The following is an 18,206-nucleotide window of genomic DNA, read 5'->3' on the forward strand; positions in this document are numbered from 1 at the left end:
GCTCTCTTAGCCAGAGCTTTCTCATATGCAACCATGGCTCACCTAACCTTATTTCTGGTACTATTATAGATCAACTTGTAAATGTTGTAGGCTTCAGTACTTTTTGTCACTGTGGGCACCACATTCATCCATTTTGGCATCCTGCTCCTGCAATATTTTCTTAATGGTGTGTACACTGGTGTTCAAAGAAAGTGAAACACCTCTTAAAATTGTAATTGTCTTCCAAATAATGTAAATATATGGCAATATTTCTTACATATTGCATCAGATAAGATTGACACACGTAGGTGATGACGTAACATTGCATCAGCTGTTACTTTCAGCTATATAAGCACGCTCTGCAAGAGTTGCAGTCATTCCTTGCTTGCCTCAGGATGGCAAGTTACGTGCAGTTTATGCCAAAAAGAAAGAGTGCTATTTGTTGCTTTACATGAGGAAGGATGTTCTTCTGGTCATATTGCTTATAGAGAGTATTGTAATCAGTCAACATGAGCAGATTTCTGTCCAAACTCAAGAATACTGGTTCTGTTGATAGGACTTACACAAACGAGTCTATGCCGAAACAGGACCGCGTTTTGAAGCGCTTATGCCTTAAAAACCATAAAGCTGCTTCTTCGTCTGAGCTGAAAAGAGAATGGGAAGAACATACAGGAGTGGTAGCAAGTACAGTAACAGTCAGAAGACTGCCTCTTCAAAAATGGACTTGTAGCCCGTCATCCTAAACAGCCCTTTCCAGCTCATCCCAAAGATGTTCAATAGGATTGAGATCTGCAGACTGAGTGGGCCACTGCAGCAAAGTAAAGTCATTGTCATGTTCCTGGAACCATTCCATAGTGATTCGGGCTTTGTGCACTGGCACATTATTCTGCTGGAAGTAACCATCCTTCTAAGGATAAACTGTCAACACGAACAGATGCACTTGGTCAGCAACGATGTTTAGGTACGATATGGCATTCAGACATGAATCTATGGGTATCAATTGACCCAAAGTGTGCCAAGAAAACATTCCCCACACCATAACACTGCCCCCACCACCTTGCACAGTAGTTGTCAGACATAACGGGTCCATGGATTCATGTAGTTTTTGCCAAATTCTGAGCCTTCCATCAACATGATGCACCAGGAACTTTGACTCCTCAGACCTAGCAACTGTTTTCCAATCCTCGATAGTCCAGTGGTGGTGTTGCTGTGCCCACAGGAGGCGTGCTCTCTTGTTCTTCATTGATAACAAAGGTACACAATGTGGTCATTGGCTTTTGCAGCCCATTCACGACAAAGTGCGACTAGTGGTCCATTGCAATATTTTGTTCTGCGCACCAAGGTTGTATTCTGATGTGTGTGACATTGTGGCCCGTCTGCTTGCACAATTCTAGCCATCTTCCTCTGGCCTCTCTCATCAACAAGCGGTTTTCTTCCACAAGAGTGCCGTTGAGAGGATGTTTTCTGTTCATTGCACCATTCTTGATACACCTTTGAAACTGTGATGCATGAAAAGTTCAGGAAAACTTCCGTTTCAGAGATGCTTTGCCCAGCATGTCTTGCTGTTTGTTTTTTATTTGGTTTTTAGGAGCATTAGCAACTAAGGCCATATTGCTCTAGGGATATGCGGTGGTCATTCCCTGACCTTTCCGCATCCTCCGTGTTTGGTGGGCATGGGCTTGAACCCCGGTTTAAAGAAGCGTGTGCTACGCACTGCTGCTCCCGCCCACCTGGCGGCACATCTTGCATCTACTACCATGCCACGTTTGAAGTCCGTTAGATCACTCCTTTTCTCCATTCTTGCTACAGTTTGTACGCTTAAATGATACTAGAAAGGTTGTTCTGCTGCATTTATATCCACAACTGTGTTCATGTGACTTGCAACGTTGTGCGACTAACCATTTGTGTGCACAGCATGGGTGTACCTAATAAAGTGGCAGCACAATGTATATATTGCTTCACAAAAAATCAAAAATATATAAACAAATATATTTGTTTACCAAAAACAAAAATACATACTTTGCTGTTGTCAGCAATACAAATAAGCTTACAAAGCTTCCTTGTAAAGTAGAGAAATTCTATAATAGAAAAAGCAATTTAGTAATAATACTATCAGAATTTCATCATAATATTAAAATCATTTGAAATAATTAAAAAAGCAATACAGTCAAACTTAGTTACATCGAGCATCAAAGGACCGACAAAATTTCCTCATTATAACCATTACTCACTATATCAATGATGACTTATATCTACCTCTTATTATTTTAACACTCAATAACTTGAAAAAAAGATAGATTCAAAACACAAAAGAAATATTAGAGAAGAAAATAATATTAGTATATACCTACATATTATTTGTATTAATATGCTTTTTATTCGGTTTTTAAATCGATCCAGCCAACCATTGTTACATACAAAATTGTCGTGTCCGAATTATTTAGCAAATTTTTCATTTGAGCCTTCAAGATTGGACCATCTACTGAAAATCCAGCATATACATATAAACACACAGGCAGTTCTCGCTTTACGAGTTTTTTTTTTTTTTTTTCAAAGTATCAAAAAAATCGGAAATATGAACATTAATTTTAAAAAATGAATGTTAAACATTCCTAAATAAAGCATTTCAAACCACACACATAGCAATACAATACAGTATACCCCACTTTATGATATTAATCCGTTCCAGAGACACCATCGTATCATGAACATATCGTAATGTGAACCCAATAACACATTGTTTTTTGGTAATTCGTTCCACGACCTCGGAAGTTGAAATTTTCGCTATATAACTCTCTAAAAGGTCATTTTTATAGTGCAAATTGTATTAGTTACCAATTCAAATCACTAAAATGCACTACACTTTCATTGTTATCATATGTTCTGTTATAAGAACCAATTTTGAACATCTTTGTGACATTTTTCTAAAGCACATTTCTGGAGGTCATGACCATAAAACAATAAAAACAATTTGCATTTTCCGGTTTATGGAGCTTTTCTGTTACTGCAAACAATTATAAATGGGTAGTAAACTTGATCTTCTTGCATTTGTGAAAATACCGATAGTTGGAATGGTGTGGTTTTTTTTATGTTATTATGGTGAAATATGTTTCCCTTTACTGAAATCTTCAATCATATAAAAACATAAATAAATTTTCAGAATCTTCTCTTCAATCCTCTTTTTTTTAAGCTTCGCAAACTTACTCCACACGAAATCGTGTTAGTGCAATTTGTGTGTGCCATTAAAAAATGCTTATGCATGCAATCGTGAAATTTATAAAGAAAAAAAAAAGATTATCTTGGAAACAAGCACCTCTTGAAGCATTTCTGAAGAAGACTACTCTTGTGCAACAAACCAACGAGTACCGAACCAATAATCAGTGATCAACGAGTATGAATTTAGTCGATGATGAAGAATAAACATTCTTTAACATTTTTAAGTCATAAATAATTTCTCTATTATTATAATTTGCTTGATTTTACAGGTTACATTTTAATTTCTTTGTTTAAACATAAATTAATTAGCTAACTAATTTCATTGTTGAGAACGTAACCCCTATTTTTAACATTAGATCTATGGGATTTAATTTCTGCTTTACGAGCATGCGTTAGGAACGAATTAAATCGTAAAGTCGAGAACTACCTGTTTACATATATATGCTTCGTGTTGAAGGGTGACACGAGTAATTACAGACCAGTTAGTTTAACTTCTGTTCCGGGTAAAATAATGGAGTCACCTGTGAAAGATGCATTGCAGGATCATCTAAACAAGACTGCAGCAATAATTCAGACACAGCATGGGTTTGTTAAGGGAAAGTCTTGTCTGACAAATTTGATTGGATATTATGATGTGGTTACAAAGGAACTGGATGCAAAAAAAAAAAATTTTGATATCATATACTTGGATTTCAGGAAATCTTTTGACACTGTTGCACATGGAAGACTACTGTACAAATTGGAGAGTAAGTTGCTACAATGGATAAAAGGATGGTTGAGTGGGAGAAGACAGAGTGTGGTAATCAATGGAGACTGCTCTTCATGGACTAATGTTATTAGTGGAGTCCCACAGGGTTTGGTGTTGGGTCCACTGTTGTTTTGTATACTTATCAATGATATTGATGAAGGTATATCAGGCTTAATGTCGAAGTTTGCAGATGATACAAAGGTTGGCAGGGTTCTTAATGACAGTAATGGCAGTGTGCTACTGCAACAGGATCTAGATAATTTGGGCATATGGGCTAAGAAGTGGCAACTGAAGTTTAATATTGACAAATGCAAAGTGCTGCATGTGGGTAGAATTAACCCCAGAGGAACGTACCAACCGTGTGGTACTATACTTAGGGTGGTGGAAAATGAAAAATGACTGCACTCAGATATGAAGTTTTCTGAACAATGCAGACAGGCTGCCAGGGCAGTCATGGGGTTTTGTAAATGATATACACAAATTTTGCTAGCAGAGAAAAAGAGGTGATTGTCCCTCTGTATAAGACAATGGTCAGGCCACGCCTTGAGTACTGCATACAGGTCTGGAGGCCTCATTTTAGGAAGGATGTTGATTTGCTTGAGCGTATACAGAGAAGGGCAACAAGATTGGTGAGGGGAATAAAGGGATCCTCTTACCAAGAGAGGCTTTTTAAGTTCTGCAAATTGCAGCGGCTGGAGACTAGGCACCTGTGAGGTGATCTGATTGAGGTGTACAAGGCCTTGAATGGGTTGAGCACGCTGAATTCTGATGGGATTCTTCCACTTGTTCAGATTATGAGTCTAAGGGGGCATAAATTCAAATTGAGGAAAGACAGCTGTAGAATAGATGTTTGGAAATTTGCCTTTAGCCAGACAGATGGAAGTTGATAGTTTAAATAAATTTAAGGAGGAACTGGACAAACATTTAGAGGGAATGGTTGTGTGATTATTTTTTTATTTTTTTTTTTTGGCTGATGCTACATAAGCTCATATGCTTGCTTTCTTGCATCACATGCCATGATTACTATTACTATATATATATTTTTTTTTTTTTTCTGGTTATGTTCTTTTCTATCACGATAGGTAAACATGTTTATTCTTCCACAATGTTGATACTGTTGAAGAGGACAAAGAAAACTTTCTGCACACTTCAACATTTTTGCACTACGTTCTAAGTTACGAATAATTTCGAATTTTTCACGATTCAAGAGACTTTCTTTTGTTAGTAGACATATTTCCAAAGGAAAGGTTAGTTTCTAACTGATTGGAACTAAGTGATCTGCATACAAAGTTCTTAGAAGTCCCATTTCCAAAATTCTTAGGAGTCCTGAAATAAATTTATGGTTTAATGAATACAAGGAATAGTAATGCGACAAGCAGAACGGCAAGCAGTATTGTATAGTCCCCCATCCCCAACAATGTCATAAACCGGCTGCGACTCCAATGTGGGTGGTCATAAAAGCTAAGGTGCCCTTTTCATTTTTGCCTGTTCCAAGAATTGGGTCTTTTTGACTACCGCGCAATTAAGAATATTTGCATAGTTACTAAAATTTGTATGGTATATCCGTGTAGTATGCTCGTTATAACAGTGAGCTTTTGTATGGGAATATGCATAAATTAAAATTATAGCTTTTTTGCTCATTACAGCTGTGATCTCGTTATTTCCGTGCTCGTTATAACCAAGTTCAACTGTATATCATTTTAAATATAGATAGAAATCTTTATTGCAATAATAATAATAATAATAATACAAATGGATACATTGCACTGTCGCCCTTCACAGCCACAAGGCCAGGGGTTAACAGTAATAGTACAATATGTAAGAAAAAGAAATTAATAAATTAAACATAAAAAATGCATATGTGGATGAATAAAAGTAAATACAGCTCAGCTATAGAGTAAAATATGTACATATTTTACTCTATACTGCATTGAATTTGGCCACAAACTAACAAAAAATAAAGTGGTTGTTATTCTGTATATTAAATGGATAAGCAAAAAAACAAAGAATTTTAAAAATATAAGGTTGGAGGTAACTTTTAAACTCATGAATAACTGAAATATTTCAAATAACAGATTAATTATTTTGACAGAAGACAATTTTTTTTACAAAAATATGTGAATGCAGTAAGCTATAATCAGAAAAACAATTTACAGATTAAACAAAACACCTAAAAAATATATGTTGAGAAAGGCAAGAGCAAAACTTATGAAATTGCAGTGCATGCTTATGTATGCAAAAAGCCATTTAATAAGAATTTCAGTATCAGTGGGAATAAAATGGAAGTCACAAAAAAAAAAAAAAAGGCCAGTTACGTTAGAAAATTTAATAATCTAATTTTAATAATTTAATTTAAAATTAGCTTTTGATTGCATTTGACATAAAGATCATTTAAATAAGCTTCCACATTATGGATTGCTGACAGCTTTTTGTAATTGGGTATCCAGTTTTATCGCTGTCATCTAAATTCTCCACTAATTCTGGTGTTCCTCAAGGAAAAGTGGGAAGCAAACTCCCATTATTTTCCTCTTGTACATTAATGACCTTCTTCCATTGACTGAAATCCTAACCATAGTTTTGCTCACAACAGTACATTGCATTCCCTTCCAGTTTGAGAAACCTTGCCTTGCACAAACAGAAATTCCTTGAATATCCACTACCAGTTCCTTAAATACTGATCTCCAGGTAATTCTCCAATGGGACAAAGATAACTTAGTTAATTTCAATCCTTATAAAAAACTCTTCCTGTCTTATATCTCACAAATAGGATCATTTGCCTGCTATGCATCTTCTGAGTGTCATCGAAGATCACACTCAGATTTCTAGACAAAAATCATATTTCTATTAGGGATTACCCCGACTTCTAATCTTTCCAGTCAATAAACACATCACAAATACTGTTTCCCCTGCATCTAAAAAACTGGGTTTTCTCTTTCACTCTCGGCATTACTTTGCTTCTAAACAGCTATTCACTCTATACAAATCTCAAATCCACTCTAATGTGGAATATAGTACCCACATCTAGGGGAGTGCCCCATAACCTCTCTCTCAGGCTGGAGCATTATGGCCTTAGTTGCCAATGTGCCATAAAACAGCAACTGACCTCTCTCACACTTCTACACTCCGTCTCATAGTCATTCTGTTTCTGCTGCCTGCTATTTCTATAGATATTTTCATGAGCATTGTTCTTCTGAACTGACTTCTATAATTCTCTCTCTTCCAAACGTATGCCCCAACCAGTCCATTTGCTGTCCAACTTCGAACCTACAGAACCAACTTTTCTTCTTCCTCATTTATCCCTTCAGCTTCAGTTTTCTGGAACAACCTCCCTTCACATGTATTTCCTGAAAATTACAATCTACAGATATGCAAGTCTAATGTTAACAAGTATCTTCCCAACCTTCAATCTGTGCATGGTAATAAGTACTATAGGTTCTAAAATCTTTCATATTTAGGTGATTTAATGACAGACAGACAGACACAATAAAAATCGTGAGGATATCGAGGATATCTGGGTTTATATTTTCTGTTTTTGCTCTTGTATCTAGAATACTGTATGTGAACAAGGAATTGGCAAAAAAACCAGTTTTATTATAGTGGATAATTCCCCTTCTCTTGCTGTTTATGTTTTAACTAGAGGTTGCCTGGATAATAAATGCTAAATCTCTCTCTCTCTCTCATATATATATATATACAGGGTGTTTCAGTTAAACGTTTCAGAACTTCTAAGAGGGGTAGGGTACATCCTGACAACTCGAAATCATATAGCAATGTGGGGTCGGAAATGCTTTCCTGAAGCGGTGTTGTACACAGAAGCACCATAAAGAAAAGAGACCGTAAGTGAGAAATCGTTTTAATAATACATGAAAAGAAGCAAAAGGTACATGGATTAAAGTAAGTGTTCGAAGTTTCTTCCACGGGCTACAATGCACGCCTCACATCTCCGACGCATGGACATCCGAACATTCTGGAATACTCCAGGCGAATTTCGAATTTCTTCGGCAGCTACTGCGATTCTTGCAACCAGCTCCTCAGCTTGTCAACAGGGGTGTCATAAACTAGCGATTTCATATGACCCCAGAAATAAAAATCGAGACATGATAGGTCGGGTGACCGAGCAGGCCAACGCACGGGCCCACCACGTCCGATCCACTGTTGACCAAATGTGACATCCAGGTAGTTACGAACATCTCCGTTATAATGGGCAGGGGCTCCATCGTGTTGGAACCAATTGTCTGTTGCGTCGATGCAGAAATCTGTTCATCTCTCAAAAGTTGTGGCAATACTTGCTGCAGAAAGATCAAGTAGATAGGTCCGGTTAGACGACAACAGGTAAGGTAAGGTTAGGTAACAGGTAAGGTCCGATGAGGTGATCTCCCATAATACCGGCCCATACATTGACCGAAAATCGAATCTGTGCTGCACGACGTCGTATTGCATGCGGGTTCTCGACCGCCCAGATATGGTCGTTATGCGTGTTGAAAATTCCTTCCCTTGTGAAGGATGCCTCATCGGAAAACAACACTTCAGCAGGAAAAAGGGGATTTGTAGCACATTTTCCAAGGTACCACTGTGCGAAAGCAATACGAGGTTGAAGAAACTTCGAACACTTACTTTAATCCATGTACCTTTTGCTTCTTTTCATGTATTATTAAAACGATTTCTCACTTACGGTCTCTTTTCTTTTTATGGTGCTTCTGTGTACAACACCGCTTCAGGAAAGCATTTCCGACCCCACATTGCTATATGATTTCGAGTTGTCAGGATGTACCCTACCCCTCTTAGAAGTTCTGAAACGTTTAACTGAAACACCCTGTATATATATGACCCTAATGGTGAGATTTTGGATTAAGACCTAATGGCATTCATTGCTGCTACAAAATACAAAGTCACTGGTTTCCCTACCATTTTCTTTAATTTTGGTATCCAGTTTATGCCACTTTTCTCAAAATGGCAGTTGAACTGGCAAACTGTTTCTACATTCCAGGCATGGCAGGTAGGGATGGGGGAACTTCTGAGGATTTTTTTTTTTCCTTTTTTAATTTTCTGGATCTTGTGTGGTGCATCTTGCCTTGTTCTCTTCCTAATCAAGTATTTCACCTATACCATGGAATGAAAAGCTTATTACTGATTTTTCTATGACATTTGTTGATGTTGGTGGGTTCTTAGCATTTCCATCAGTTTTCTGATTATTCTGCTTATGAAATCTGGGGGACAGTTTTTCTGAATAACTATTTGTTTTATCCTCAGATGTGATTGTAACAAAAGCTGAACGAATTTCAGTACTCCGACACATGCTGGCAGATTGTGTAGACAAAATTTATATGATTTCACTTGACATTTATTGGATTTATACATTTACTTGTGAAATGTTTTGTCCGGTACAAACTTGTTGAACTGAAGTCTACAATGGGCAAAACATGTTTTTCTCAGGTATGGTACACTGATCTCTCAAAGGCAAAGCACCACAAGTTGTTTTGGTATTGCACTACAAATAATACACTATTTCTGAGACGCTGAGTTTGGTTATTTTGAATCAGCACGATCGTTTATGTATTGCTTGTAAACTGTGCATATTCTAAAAGTGTTTGTCTGCAGAATGAAAAACCATCTGCTTTTTATAAAAAAAAAAAGCCTGGTGCTAACATATAGTCAGTCCCAATTGAAAACATCTCAGTTTCCTTAACCAACAAGGTGCAAATCCAAACAATCACATCAAGTCACTGTATAACAGTAACACAATCTGTTAACTGTCGATAGTGCTGCTAGAAATTCTGATTCAAAAGACTGTTTATTTGTTAGTTGTGCCACATTCTTAAAGATTTCTTCACTAAATTTAAGTGGAAGAATTTAAAAACTAGTATTAAAAATATGCTTATTTGACATGAATATTGTGCACAAGAGAAAAAAAATATATTTATATATTTTATTATTCATGATACTTACAGGATCCTTGGAATTTGATGAAAAAAGATAAAATCCTGAATAAGAAAGAAAAAAATTCATAATTAGCCAAACTATAGGATACACATCTCCTGTAAAACACAGAAATTTGAGCGAGAACAGAATAAATATTGTTATCATGTAACTCAGGTTGCATATAGTTTTTTTTAACTACAGTTTATTGCAAAAAATATTTTAAGTATAGTCAGCTGTACCTCTTCTTACCACCATTTTGGATACAATATGAATATAATCATGCCTCTCCTACCCCTCTCTTCAAGAAGGGGGGGGGGGGGAAATGCTATGCATGTTAATGAACCGCTAATTGCATCGTGGAAAAAGTAAACACTTCTGTACATTTGAGATGGAAAATAACTGCTGTATTCTCTTCTGCAGTATATTTAGTTAGAGAATAAATTTTATAAACAGGACTAATTACTGTAGATTCACAATTTCTTCACTTACAGAAACAAAATCAACAACAAAAATAGATTTCACATGGGTCTTTATCAAAAGTAAAGATACTTTGAATAGGGGAATGGCTACTGTATTGTTAATTGCTGTATACAGTAAAATCTTGTTAATTTGATATCAAATTATTCAAAATAATTTGGTTTTTAGGAGCATTAGCAACTAAGGTCATATTGCTCTGGGATATGCGGTAGTTATTCCCTTGACCTTTCCGCATGCTCCGTATTTGGGGGTCACAGGCTCAAACCCCGGTCTAATCAAGAAGTGTGTGCTACGCACTGCGCTCCTGCCCACCTAGCTATGGAGGTGCCAAAATATGATGTATTTCAAAGTCACTACCATTCCCCAACTAATGATATAGGGTTTTATATGCCTTTTGCTATAAGCACAATGAAATCTGAATAGCTTGTCTGCTTCAAAAAGACTGTTGAAACAAATTACACTCCAGTAAGTACTGTAGTTTGTTTCAACACTTTGTGTTGCTTATGAATCTGTTCAGTATCATAGATAGCTGTAGCAGTGAAAAAAGGAAGCATAATGAACTAATAATCAATCAAAAATCAAAGAGATACACAAACTGAAAAAACAAATGAAAACAGAGTGAAATTGCTAAGGAGCATAGGATTCCACCATCAACTACTTTCTATATATTTGAAGAAAAAAAAAAAAAAAAAAAAAAAAAAAAAACAAGACTTATTAAAAAAAAAAAAAAAGGCAAAGGGCAATAGAAACAACAACAGGAAGATCGAAGGAACATAACACATGGATGTCTGAGTGATTTTACTAATGCAGAACAAACAATACTCCACTTTCAGGACCCATTCTGAAAGAGAAGTGGGGGGGGGTAAACACCTTGAAGATGGGTACTGATTTATAGGACATTAAAAACTGTTTAATTTGAAAGACCCGAAATTCAGGTGTGTGCGCGCGCGCGCGAGATGGTTATTCAGACAATATCTCTCGCATCAATTAAGTAGACATGTTAATCTATTCACAGATACATCAACCAAAATGAAACTAAATAACCCTTAACATTTTAAATGAGAGAACTGTGGAAATTCTCTCTGGCATTAATACTGAATTTAAAAATTTACCCAAATTGTACACAAAATATCAACTAAAAATTGATTATTTAACAATTTAAAAAACAAAAAAAAGTAATAATTTCACTGTACTATACAGAAATTCAATCTACTATTTACACATATTAACAAAGATTACATAACCAAAAAAAAAAAATAAATAAATAAATAAACAAACATCCCCCCCACCTGAATTTCCAGACATTCAAACCAAAATACAAAATACTGTAAATTCTTATCTTGTTTAGATACCCTGAACCCATTTAAATTAAAATGGATATATTTTGTTCTCTTGCACTTCAAATTAACCAGATTTTACTGTATTTAGTGATAGAGTAAATTTTTGTAAACAACAGTGCAAGGTATCTTTAGATTACAAAATCACAATTTGAATAGCAAAACCTGTAAATAAATGGTCTGACATTACAAATTGTGCTAATAACATGCAAGGTGTTTTGACATGAACTGATGAACACTTCATGTTGTTAGAGTTTGCTACTGGCTGCTGTTAATGTTCTCTGCAATTAGTGTAATGTAAAAAAGTTTACTTGTGCTATTTATTTCACACAGTCTGTCAGTGTGTGAAAGAAATGTTGCAGTCCACGCTGTAAAGGTAGGAATGGAACTCTTATGGAGTCCAACATTTTTTCACACAATAATTGGAAAATAATCACTCCATTCTGTTGCTACAATAGAGAAAAACTAATGCCTCAAAAGTAATTTTGCATATTTTTGACTAGTCCAGCTTTTTCATCCAAGTTATCTATGTTGGTGGGGGTGGTATGATGTTTCTTGCATCTGGCTTACTATCTCAAAAACAATTTTTGGATTTTATGGAACAACTGTCTTATGCAGTATTTTCTACACTGTTAGTCAACCCTGTATACTGTTACAGATTTATGGGGGGGGGGGAGACAGAGGAAGAGATTGTATACTGTCTCTCAGGTTGAATATTCTCCCTCTGAATGGCTAATCCTTTTCAAAAACCTCAATCCCAGGTAAGAGAGATAGTCTCAACACCCAGGTCAGTGTCTCCAATGCAAACAATGAGAATTAGAAGAATGATTCCAAAAGACTGGTTGGTATAAATAGTAGCAAAAGTGTAAGCAAACAAAAAACAATGGACAATTGCTTCGAAAGAAATTTTGCTACACTCTATATACCAAAATATTTCTGCACCTTCATTCAAATCATCCCAAACCATTATGCAATTATATTACTGCACCAATCAGTGTTTCCAAATAGTAAGCAAGATTTCTCTTGGTTTCACTGTGATACTGTTACAGGCAACGAATGTTATTACAGACATTTAAAAGTTCGAAAGGCTGCCATCGTGAGCAGTTGATAGTGAAACACTGTGCCACATTAATTTATAATACATTAGTTTTCTCCTTATGCGGCTCATTTAGATTTCCTCCTATATATCTAGTTGTCAAACTTTGCAGTCGTCTACACTTTCTAAGCTATTCTTCATTAATCTCGCTACCCTTTTTTGAAACCTCTCCATAGTTCTACGATTTTTTTTTTTTTTTTTTTAGGTGCAGTCTCCAGACCTGAATACAATATTCCAAATGTGCTCCAATCACAGTCTTGTACACAATGATGATGTTCTTCTCCCTACTAGCAAAGGCCCTATAAATTATGAACAGGATACAATAGTGCCTCCTAGCTACTTGCTCACACGGCTTGGAAAATTTCACAACAGATTGAATCATAACACCCAAGTCTTTTTCATTTTGAACCACTTTTAGCTCAACTCCCCTTAACTTATGTGTGACTCCAGGATTTCTGTTCTCCCAAATACATAACCTTACATTTAGAAGCATTAAACTTTAGTAGACATTCTTCAAACCATATATGCAACCAATCCAAGTCTTTCTGAAGCAACGTGGCTGAAAATTATCGGCAAACTTCTGCAGCCTCCCTTGGATTTCCTTGTCATTATCATTGAAGAAAATTAGAACAGAAGGGGACCTAACACAGGGACTCACTTTTTACATCGGTCCACCCTAAAGACTGGATATTTGTGACAACCATGTCTATCTTTTAGACAGTCTAAAATCCAGCATTGGATCTTACCAGGAATCTCAGTTTGTTCCAGTTTATATAGTTCCAGTTTACATGAGGGACAGTATCAAAAGCTTTACTGTTCTAGATATATAATGTCCAGAATGTCAAAATTGTTACCTGCATCCAACTGTTTAATGACTACATTATAGTAATTTACCACCTATTGTCAAACATGATCTCAACTTAATGAACCCATGCATTAATCTATTTAAAAAATCATTTCTGTCGAGACGGTCCCGAATTACATCCTTAACCCAGTGGTCGTGGTGCTGCACTAGACAGGTGTAGCTCCAAAATAATGATCAAGTACTCTTCAATTAATGATTAAAAATGTGAAATTTTTTCTAGCTTCTTAAATATAGACAACAGTTTTTGAAGTGATTTTTATGGCTTTCACAGAGTAATTAATAAATTAGAGAAAAGAATAAAAGAATACACCTCTCCAGTGCAGCACCACCATTTTTACAACTATTTGAATGAAGAGTGGCACGGGGCACGAGTAAACACACAATTCAAAGCTACATGAGGATACCAGCATCTTGATAGATGCTGGCATCCTCATGTAGCTTTGAATTATGTGTTTACTTACAGTTCAAGGTTACTTGCTTTTTTACTCCCACTTACTAAATACACATATACATTCTCACTGAGTTGTTTTTGAAAGATTTGTTATTGTTTTTGCATAAATAAAGTTGAGAACAAAATTCAAAATGCAGAAATTGAGATACATGTTTTAAATTTAGCATGGCCCACAAACCACTAAATTTGAAAATGGAGGTGAATATACATACAGGAACTAATATACAGGTAGGATTTTAGCTCAACTCCCCTTAACTTATGTGTGACTCCAGGATTTCTGTTCTCCCAAATACATAACCTTACATTTAGAAGCATTAAACTTTAGTAGACATCCTTCAAACCATATATGCAACCAATCCAAGTCTTTCTGAAGCAACATGGCTGAAAGTTATCGGCAAACTTTTTGCAGCAAAACAGGGTTGTAAAACAAGACCAAATTATAACGTAATTGATTGAGATAGGTTCCAAAATTCCCCAACGTATGTACTAATATTTCTGTTCTTTATAAATAATTAAATATTTTAAACATTTAATGCACGTTTTATTTATACTTATGCATAAAACAATTAAATAAAATTTTAACTTAATTTGGTCATGTGGCGTCATCGCTTGAGTACGTATTTACTTCACTGATATTTTATATGACAATGGCATAATGGAGCGACATTAATGGGAGGTTCCTGGTTGAGGGTCATCGGGTTCTGAAGGTTCTTTTCCCTTCTTTGTCAAGAACTGTAGTATTGATGTCTGGCGTGACTTCCTACTTCTTTCTTCCAAGATGTTATAGTAGGGCTTCAACATCATGTTGACACCTCTTTGGATGCCATGGCTACATTCCCAATCAGGATCATTATCACAAAGTTCATCAAATGCACTACAAATTTTGGCAAGAGCACTCTGAATATGTTTTGTTTTTAATGTTCTGATTGGCTCCAAGTCTTCCACTCCATCTGGTGTGTCAGCTTCATGTTGTTGAAGTTGCACAGTCAGTTCCTCCAATTCCTCCCTCGAAAGTGGCTCACTATGACTCTCCAGCAACTGGTCAACATCATCTGGATCAACATTGTCAATGCCAACATCCTTAGCCATGTGAGAAACATCTTTAGCCACTTCTGAAACTGGCTCAATCCTTACAAAATCAATTCAATGCTTCAGGCCATAATTTACACCTGACACCATTCATGCAGGACCGTGACACTTCCTCCCAGGCAGAATCAATGTTTGTCATGGCATTCAGGATGTTATACGACTTCCAGTAGTCCCTCATAGTTATATCAGACTGCACAGCCTCAAAAATCCCTTTGAAAGTTGTATGCAAATAATATGCCTTAAAGGTTGCAATTATACTCTCGTCCATCGGTTGCAAAAGTCAAGTTGCGTTGGGAGGCAAATACACAACCTCAACTTCCAAATGGTCATTGTTGATTTCTTGGCAATGGGCTGGGTGTCCTGGGGCATTGTCCAGCACCAACATGACTTTGGGAGTCAAGTCATTTGCTGCACAAAACTGAGCAACCTCTGGACAAAAGTATAAGGTGTACCATTCGCTAAAAATTGTCTGAGTTACCCACACCTTTTTGTTAGAGAACCAAAACACAGAAAGTCGTGTCTTCACCATGCCCTTCATTACACGAGGCGTCTCTGAATGGTACACCAACATCGGTTCGAGTTTAAATGTTCCCAATGCATTGCCACCCACAAGAAATGTCAACCGATCTTTTGCAACCTTAAAACCAGGGGAAGACCTCTCCTCACAGGCGATGTACATCCTACTTGGCAATTTTTTCCAATAAAGCCCTGTTTTGTCCACATTAAACACTAAATCAGGGTGGTAGTTGCCTTCGTCTATTAAACGTTTAAATTCGGAAGGATACTCTTCTGCCACTGCAACATCAGCACTAGCAGCCACATCAGCACTAGCAGCCTCATGGTTACACAAAGACACTTTCACATTGTGAATTTTAGAACAGTTTTTAAACCAATGAAACCACTCTTTGCTGGCCGTAAATCTTTCAGTGCTACCAGACTCCTCACATATTTCATCAAATAATGACTTTGCTTTGTCCAGAAATAATGACCTTGCCTGTGTAACAGGAACGTTACTTTGGTTCATATTGTTAACCCACAACACTAACAATTTCTCCATTTTCTCACTGCGTGAATAAGTTGTTCTCGAGGATGACACACTTGTTACCTCTGTGCGTGTGCGCTTCATTTTACCAACACTGTTCATAATTGTTGATACAGTAGAAGGCGCTAAACTTAACGCCTTACACACATCCTACCGACGCTCACCAGACTCCGTGCGACAAATCACATCCATTTTCTCCTAAATTATTAGTGTTTTGTGCTCTTTTTGCAGTGGCAGAAGGATACTCTTCTGCTCTGTTGCAGTGGCAGAAGGATACTCTTCTGCCACTGCAACATCAGCACTAGCAGCCACATCAGCACTAGCAGCCTCATGGTTACACAAAGACACTTTCACATTGTGAATTTTAGAACAGTTTTTAAACCAATGAAACCACTCTTTGCTGGCCGTAAATCTTTCAGTGCTACCAGACTCCTCACATATTTCATCAAATAATGACTTTGCTTTGTCCAGAAATAATGACCTTGCCTGTGTAACAGGAACGTTACTTTGGTTCATATTGTTAACCCACAACACTAACAATTTCTCCATTTTCTCACTGCGTGAATAAGTTGTTCTCGAGGATGACACACTTGTTACCTCTGTGCGTGTGCGCTTCATTTTACCAACACTGTTCATAATTGTTGATACAGTAGAAGGCGCTAAACTTAACGCCTTACACACATCCTACCGACGCTCACCAGACTCCGTGCGACAAATCACATCCATTTTCTCCTAAATTATTAGTGTTTTGTGCTCTTTTTGCAGTGGCAGAAGGATACTCTTCTGCTCTGTTGCAGTGGCAGAAGGATACTCTTCTGCCACTGCAACATCAGCACTAGCAGCCACATCAGCACTAGCAGCCTCATGGTTACACAAAGACACTTTCACATTGTGAATTTTAGAACAGTTTTTAAACCAATGAAACCACTCTTTGCTGGCCGTAAATCTTTCAGTGCTACCAGACTCCTCACATATTTCATCAAATAATGACTTTGCTTTGTCCAGAAATAATGACCTTGCCTGTGTAACAGGAACGTTACTTTGGTTCATATTGTTAACCCACAACACTAACAATTTCTCCATTTTCTCACTGCGTGAATAAGTTGTTCTCGAGGATGACACACTTGTTACCTCTGTGCGTGTGCGCTTCATTTTACCAACACTGTTCATAATTGTTGATACAGTAGAAGGCGCTAAACTTAACGCCTTACACACATCCTACCGACGCTCACCAGACTCCGTGCGACAAATCACATCCATTTTCTCCTAAATTATTAGTGTTTTGTGCTCTTTAATAATGACTTTGCTTTGTCCAGAAATAATGACCTTGCCTGTGTAACAGGAACGTTACTTTGGTTCATATTGTTAACCCACAACACTAACAATTTCTCCATTTTCTCACTGCGTGAATAAGTTGTTCTCGAGGATGACACACTTGTTACCTCTGTGCGTGTGCGCTTCATTTTACCAACACTGTTCATAATTGTTGATACAGTAGAAGGCGCTAAACTTAACGCCTTACACACATCCTACCGACGCTCACCAGACTCCGTGCGACAAATCACATCCATTTTCTCCTAAATTATTAGTGTTTTGTGCTCTTTTTGCCCCCCCCCCCCCCGACACAGACACTGTCCTATGCTTATAGCTCATTGTTACACAAAATTTATTATTATTGTTAATGAGAAATAGCACTATAATAACACTGTGTAACCCGTTGACAACTGAGGGAAAATTCACAACGAAACCAACATGGCACACTGAACGTAAACAGCTCTAGGTGTCGCTATCATTCTATCCACAGTGAAACCACAAAAAACAAAAGAAACGCCTAGTGTGTGTTTCAACTCACAGGCACTGATATGATGTGTTACTGAGTTGTGATTTTTTTTTGTTATTTTCAATTTTTCAGATATTTTGAAACAGTTGTTATGTGAAATGTCGTAAAACAGGACCTACCTGTACTGTGTTTTTATTTTAAAAATAT

General features: G+C 36.8%; 1 protein-coding gene across 1 annotated transcript in view; it reads right to left on the reverse strand.

Moving 5' to 3' along the window:
- The window catches only part of LOC150085996 (two pore channel protein 1-like), a 312,161-nt gene that overhangs the window by 229,491 nt on the left and 64,464 nt on the right, over nucleotides 1-18,206 (reverse strand). The window contains exons 7-8 of the mRNA XM_090374763.1: nucleotides 9,890-9,924; nucleotides 1,999-2,057 (exon numbers count right to left, since the gene is read on the reverse strand). Coding sequence (XP_090230889.1) covers nucleotides 1,999-2,057; nucleotides 9,890-9,924 — 94 coding nt within the window. The remainder of the gene's footprint in view (nucleotides 1-1,998; nucleotides 2,058-9,889; nucleotides 9,925-18,206) is intronic.

The sequence above is a fragment of the Mastigoproctus giganteus genome, chromosome 5 (genome assembly GCF_048544385.1).
Source record: "Mastigoproctus giganteus isolate SK-2022 chromosome 5, ASM4854438v1, whole genome shotgun sequence".
Classification (NCBI taxonomy): Eukaryota; Metazoa; Arthropoda; class Arachnida; order Uropygi; family Thelyphonidae; genus Mastigoproctus; species Mastigoproctus giganteus.